This window comes from Cajanus cajan, chromosome 1 (assembly GCF_000230855.2).
Source record: "Cajanus cajan strain Asha chromosome 1, NIPB_CcT2T_4, whole genome shotgun sequence".
Lineage (NCBI taxonomy): Eukaryota > Viridiplantae > Streptophyta > Magnoliopsida > Fabales > Fabaceae > Cajanus > Cajanus cajan.
In genome coordinates, this window is record NC_138517.1 from 18,101,851 (window position 1) to 18,109,128 (window position 7,278).

General features: G+C 35.6%; 2 protein-coding genes across 2 annotated transcripts; both read right to left on the reverse strand.

Moving 5' to 3' along the window:
- Positions 1-407: 407 nt before the first annotated feature.
- Positions 408-2,769, reverse strand: LOC145950839 (uncharacterized). Its single transcript, XM_083062673.1, has 8 exons — positions 2,761-2,769; positions 1,849-2,268; positions 1,514-1,776; positions 1,273-1,440; positions 1,101-1,205; positions 950-1,022; positions 774-869; positions 408-687 (listed from the first exon to the last, which is right to left on the reverse strand). The coding sequence occupies exons 1-4, from the start codon at positions 2,767-2,769 to the stop codon at positions 1,395-1,397; spliced, it is 738 nt and encodes a 245-aa protein (XP_082918799.1). The 3' UTR covers positions 408-687; positions 774-869; positions 950-1,022; positions 1,101-1,205; positions 1,273-1,394.
- Positions 2,267-5,766, reverse strand: LOC145958593 (uncharacterized). The gene is made up of 7 exons (XM_083076099.1): positions 5,064-5,766; positions 4,340-4,981; positions 4,005-4,267; positions 3,592-3,931; positions 3,440-3,512; positions 3,264-3,359; positions 2,267-3,177 (listed from the first exon to the last, which is right to left on the reverse strand). Exons 2-4 carry the CDS (start codon positions 4,763-4,765, stop codon positions 3,751-3,753), a joined length of 870 nt encoding a protein of 289 aa, XP_082932225.1. The 5' UTR covers positions 4,766-4,981; positions 5,064-5,766; the 3' UTR covers positions 2,267-3,177; positions 3,264-3,359; positions 3,440-3,512; positions 3,592-3,750.
- Between the last annotated feature and the right edge of the window lie 1,512 nt (positions 5,767-7,278).

Here is a 7,278-nt window from a genome sequence, read left to right on the forward strand (position 1 = left end):
TGAAAGATTTTCTTTTTAAGCAAACTTAAATATCCACTAGTACAGAAAGGGTCTTTTACGTCGCGTATTTCGAGCCTTTTATGTCGAAAAAGGTTCCGACGTTAATACGGCGGGAGACGTAAATTTACATCGTCTCTGAAAGATGACATAAATTTACGTCGGAGTTTCTCCCAGACCGACGTAAAAAGGGACCAAAAACATGCCATAAATTTACGTCGGACAACGCCATGTCCGACGTAAATTTACGTCGGCCATTGCAAGGCCCGACGTAAATTTACATCGGACATGGCGTTGTCTGAAGTAAATTATGGGAGTTTTTTTTTTTAAAACGTTTATAAATTTGATATACCCAACACCTGCATATAAATATAGTCCAGAATACCAAATCTAAACCAGGCAGTCCAGAATAGAAATTCAAATTATATTTCAAAATTGAATGACAAAAAGAAAATAATATATAAATCTTAAAAAACATAAATTATGACAATGTAAATCCTATTATCCTAAAAAAGCTATAAAACATATGTTTGTCAATGCTATCTAACTAACTAAACTAACTAACTAAACTAACTAACTATCAAACTATAAACATAATATCTAACTAACTAAACTTAGAAAAAAAGTTGCCCATTGTTCTCTTATCTTGAGCATTTCATCTTCGGGCAATGGAGATGGATCTTGAAAGACCTGAAACATTAATTTAAGTGTCATTAATATGCAATGTTAATTATCCTAAAGGTAAATATACTTAAATAAATTTTGATATGAATTACCTGCGCCCAAGAATCAATAAAACTCGCAGAAACTATGGCTCTCATCCAATACATGATGTAATAGCCACATTCAAACGAGTCTTGTTGCTTATTACACTAAAATGAGAAACAAATAACTATTATTTCCAAAGTCAATAAATTTAAATATTATTGACTGTATGAATTAATTTGCTAACCTTAGGGTATATGAAATGCAATGACTTTGATGATCTGACTCTTCCACTTAAAATATTAGCTCCAGACACGATTCTAATTAATTGAAATAAAAACAAATGTTAGCCAATATATATAATTACAGTTTTAAAACATAATGAAAAATTTAGTTACCCTTGTAATTGGCATTTAATTTCGTGGCTTGGTTTTCGATGTAGTGAACAAAACCACACCACGGTGTATTCCTTAGGAATAATTACCATTAACTGCCAATGGGACCTACATTGTATGACAAACAAATTAGTTATAAAATTATCATGATTAAAAAACCAATTAAAAAACTAACCCGTCAATGTATGGAGCCATGTATATATCTCTTCTTGAGTCACTCATTCATGTTTGCATATATTGTTGGATCTAGACCTGAGTGTTTCCTGATTTTTGGATTGATTGAGGCTTAATAAATCCTTATACTTCTGTTTGTGCTTGCTCCACACTCAATTTGTCCATGTACCTAACACAAATAATTATTATAAGTTAAATGTAATTATTGTAAATTTAGACTCATAAAAGAAAATATGACTTACATGGCCCACAGCTGTATGATAGATATATTTAACATGGAGTTTCCCCCAACAATCTCTAATGCATCAGGCAGAGATATGTATAGTGGAACATCAGAGCTATCAACTCCAAAAACTCTAATGTCCCACTGCAATTGAATTGGCTTCTTCTTTAATCGTGGTAATATGATTAGAAGCTTAGATATGGGATCACCCTCAGCTTCTGCGATATTAGCATCATCAACATGAGGTTCTCTCATGACCTCCTTACCACGATTGATAAAATCCTAAAGAAATAATCAAAATTAGTTAAATAATAATAGAATTATAAGAATATAAAAGAGCAATAATATAATTACCTTTGCCCGTGCTAAAAGCGACATGACCAAACGTTTTGGCCAAACTAAGAATGTGCCGGTTGCCTGCCCCACTAGTTGAACCTCTGTATTGGGCAAAGGCACTGGAGCAGCAGTATCTTGAACTTGGTCAACCACAACCCGTGTCCAGTCTGGCTGTAGAGGGACACCATGGATGGTTGAGCCACCCTCAAATACTCGGCCAATAGCCACTAACCGTGGGGGGTCATCCTCAACATATAACTCACACTGGTTTGGTACATCAGTGTGAGTCTGATCCGGTGAGGGATTTGGAGCAGCACAACTCTCTTTAGTGCTGACTCGAACACCATCATGAGCAACTGCAGTCTGTTGCTGAGAACGAGCCAAAAGTTCAAACTTCTGTTCAAACTCTTTTTGAATATTCTGCAATTTCTCTTCAAACTACATCTCCAATCTCTGCTCCATTCTCTGCATAACCTCTTGACTGCAAGAGTCAACAGTGCTCCTCGTTGATCGGGCACCAAAGAAATCTCGGTGGCTCCAAGAACCACCAACACCACGCACACGGCCTCCATGCTCTGGCCTTCCTATGGCCGTTGTGAGGATATCATTCCGACCATCAGAAACAAATGAGCCCGGAGTGCTCTGCTCAACTAAACCCTCCTGCAACAGTAAGGAAGATTAAAAAATCTTATGAATTAAATGAGTTGAAATGAAGAGTCTTACACTAGTACACAAAGGGTGTTTTACGTCGTGTATTTTGACCCTTTTACGTCGGAAAAGGGTCCGACGTTAATACGGGAGTCGTAAATTTACGTCGCCTCTGGAAGACGACGTAAATTTACGTCGGGAATTTTTCCAGACCGACGTAAAAAGAGGCAAAATCATGCCCCAAATTTACGTCGGACGTGGCCTTGTCCGACGTAAATTTACGTCGGTCATTGCAAGGCCCAACGTAAATTTACGTCGGACAACGCCATGTCCGACGTAAATTGTGGCAGTTTTTTTTTTTAAAAACGTTTGTAAATTGATATACCCAACACCTGCATATAAATATAATCCAGAATACCAAATCTAAACCAGGCAGTCCAGAATAGAAATTCAAATTGTATTTCAAAATTGAATGACAAAAAGAAAATAATATATAAATCTTAAAAAACATAAATTATGACAATGTAAATCCTACTATCCTAAAAAAGCTATAAAACATGTTTGTCAATGCTATCTAAATAACTAACTATCAAACTATAAACATAATATCTAACTAACTAAACTTAGAAAAAAAGTTGCCCATTTTTCTCTTATCTTGAGCATCTCATCTTCGGGCAATGGAGATGGATCTTGAAAGACCTGAAAGGGTAATTTAAGTGTCATTAATATGCAATGTTAATTATTCTAAAGGTAAATATAGTTAAATAATTTTTGATATGAATTACCTGCGCCCAAGAATCAATAATACCCGCAGAAACTATGGCTTTCATCCAATACATGATGTAATAGCCACATTCAAACGAGTCTTGTTGCTTATTACACTAAAATGAGAAACAAATAACTATTAATTCCAAAGTCAATAAATTTAAATATTATTGACTGTATGAATTAATTTGCTAACCTTAGGATATATGAAATACAATGACTTTGATGATCTGGCTCTTCCACTTAATATATTAGCTCCAGACACGATTCTAATTAATTGAAATAAAAATAAATGTTAGCCAATATATATAATTACAGTGTTAAAACATAATGAAAAAATTTAGTTACCCATGTAATTGGCTTTTAATTTCCTGGCTTGGTTTTCGATGAAGTGAACAAAACCACACCACGGTATATTCCTTAGGAATGATTACCATTAACTGCCAATGAGACCTACATTGTATGACAAACAAATCAGTTAAAAAATTACCATGATTAAAAAATCAATTAAAAAACTAACCCGTCAATGTATGGAGCCATGTATATATGTCTTCTTGAGTCACTCATCCATGTTTGCATATATTGTTGGATCTGGACCTGAGTGTTTCTGGATTTTTGGATGGATTGAGGCTCAATAAATCCATATACTTCTGCTTGTGCTTGCTCCACACTCAATTTGTTCATGTACCTAACACAAATAATTATTATAAGTTAAATGTAATTATTGTAAATTTAGACTCATAAAAGAAAATATGACTTACATGGCCCACAACTGTATGACAGATATATTTAACATGGAGTTTCCCCCAACAATCTCTAATGCATCAGGCAGAGATATGTATAGTGGAACATCAGAGCTATCAACTCCAAAAACTCTAATGTCCCACTGCAATTGAATTGGTTGCTTCTTTAATCGTGGTAATTTGATTAGAAGCTTAGATATGGGATCATCCTCAGCTTCTACGATATTAGCATCATGAACATGAGGTTCTCTCATGACCTCCTTACCACGATCGATAAAATCCTAAAGAAATAATCAAAATTAGTTAAACAATAATAGAATTATAAGAATCTAAAAGAGCAATAATATAATTACCTTTGCCCGTGCTGAAAGTGGCATGACCAAACATTTTGGCCAAGCTAAGAATGTGCCGGTTGCCTGCCCCACTAGTTGAACCTCTGTATTGGGCAAAGGCACTGGAGCAGCAGCATCTTGAACTTGGTCAACCACAACCCGTGTCCAGTCTGGCTGTAGAGGGACACCATGGATGGTTGAGCCACCCTCAAATACTCGGCCAATAGCCACTAACCGTGGGGGGTCATCCTCAACATATAACTCACACTGGTTTGGTACATCAGTGTGAGCATGTTCCCCTGAGGAATTTGGAGCAGCACAACTCCCTTTAGTGCTGACTCGAACACCATCATGAGCAACTGCAGTCTGTTGCTGAGAACGAGCCAAAAGTTCAAACTTCTCTTCAAACTGTTTTTCAATATTCTTCAGTTTCTCTTCAAACTGCATCTCCAATCTCTGCTCCAATTTCTGTATAACCTCTTGACTGCAAGAGTCGACAGTGCTCCTCGATGATCGGCCACCAAAGAAATCTCGGTGGCTCCAAGAACCACCAACACCACGCACACGACCTCCGTGCTCTGGCTTTCCTATGGCCGTTGTGAGGATATCATTCCGACCATCGGAAACAAATGAGCCCTGGGTGCTCTGCTCAACTAAATCCTTCTGCAACAATAAGGAAGATTAAAAAATCTTATGAATTAAATGAGTTGAAATGAAGAGTCTTAATTTGTATATTTTTACTTACTATTTTATTAGCAACGACCCTTGCAGACTGACGAGAGGTTGTCGAAGCCTCTATCAAACACAAATGTAAAATGAGTTTAAACTTGTAGCACAGTAGTGCCCCAAAGTCGTCTCTCGAGGATCAAAGGAAATTCTTTTTTATTATATTAGCAGTTTTTGGAAAAAAAGGGGGGGGGGGGGGGGGTTTGGAGTTTGATATAATTTTTAGAACAAGAAGTTGAATAATAAACTTAGATGATAAAAACTTCAACTTGTGGATTTTCGTTCTTTGGATTTATCCTTGGTTCAAAATCTCAATCTCAAATAATAATTAAATTCTTGCATTTAAGTTCAATTAGTTAAGCACCAACAAAACTTAAATAGATTCTTTCCAAAGTTCAAGCGAACATTATTTGAGTCCATTAGGTTAGGATCAAGCGTCCAATTTTAATCCCTATTTGGTCTCTAAGTCCAAGAATCCAACAAGCCATCCATTGGAGAACTTAATTAATCAATTCTTGCTTGTCCCAAAGTTAACCAATCAAGCGTCAATTAATTTAGGAGATTCTTCAAATGTTTAAGCAAACATGATTCGAGTTAACAAGGTTAGAATTATTCATTCACATTTAATCCCTAGTTAAACTCTAAGTCCTTGAATCGGCAAACAATTAATGAGTCAATCAATTAAGTCCATGAATATTCCTTTGTCTTTCTCAAAATTAATGTAAACAAGCGTCACATAATTCTTGGTCTTGCATTCCTTCTTAAGTCCAATGTAAGTAAGCATCACATAGGTCTTAGTTCAAGGAGTTAATGAGAACGTCTTATGTAATGAATTTAAGTGATCAATTCAAATTCAATTATATAAGCATAAACAAGATAGAAAGATAAAGATAAATTCAATTATTAAGAGTTGAGGATACACAAAATTTTCTTCAAACCTCAAAATCCATTAGAACTTATTACCACAAGCTGAATTAGAAACTTAGCTATCCATAAAATTAAAAGACATTATAACATTAAATAACAAGAAAGACTAAGAAGAAATTGAGAAGAAGAAGAAGAAAGGGAGGTAGAAGAACACCCAAGAGTAACTTATTTGAAGGTGTTTGGGACATCTTGCAATGGAGAAATGAAGGCCTATTTATAGCCTTCATACAACACATAAAAACTGTAAAATAATGGGAAAAAGTGTAGACAAAACGAAATGGGATGAGTTGTGTAGGTGGTGGGATGATTTGGTGTTGTTGGTGGGATGAGTTGGATTCCATATTCTTTTCCGCACCGATTATTGACCACCGAATTTGGCCTTCTAGATGATCGAAGTTGCCAACGGCGCCTTCTGAAAAGTTTTAGGTCTTTGTCTCAGCTTTCCAGGGCCACCAAGTTTGCTCCATTTGGATCACCACAGCCCAAGTTATGGCCTGAAAACCGAGACATGTTCATCAGCCCAAAAACAGCAAAATTTAGAATAATAATTCCCAACTATCCAATTAGGCCCAACAACACACATATCTATCTAAATCCTATAATTAGCCATGGATGGAATGTAAAATAGCTAAATTAAAGGAAAAGATACATATCAAATCATGATTTATCAAATACCCCCACACTTAGCTTTTTGCACTCCTGGGCAAAATCATGAAAGCAAAGTAGAGAACAATTCCAAAGATAGAAAGAAATATAGACATCAATACACACAAGAAAACAAACAGATTTACGCAATCCTCAATGAATCCTGGGAAAAGAAAAGGAGTAGACAATATCCAACACAAAAAGAGTCAGAGAAACTAGACACTTATGGAAATTATCCAAGCATTTCAAGGCATGGCAAGATAATTAATCAGCTCAAGAGGTGAATCAAAAGCAATAGAACCTCACAAGATGCACTATATTACTGTATCTCTCAAATGTCCAGGCAACTGTATACTCTCAAAGCACTCATGAAAAACAAGCAACAGATAGATTTGGCAAGCCTCTAAAATCAATGCCCAATAAACATGCACAAAAGGATCATAAGGTCTTTTCAGGGTTGTAATAAGGACAAGGTGGGATAAAATTTAGGATAAGTAGCTATAAACCAGAGGAACTATAGGAGCAATGGGGAATAAGTATGAAATAAGCATAAGAGCAAACCCAAAAATTGCTAATACACCTCCAACACCAATTATTTTCCTTTTCCTCAAACAAAATTTTTTTTTTTTTTTTTGTTTTTTTTTTTGTTTTTTTTTTTTTGT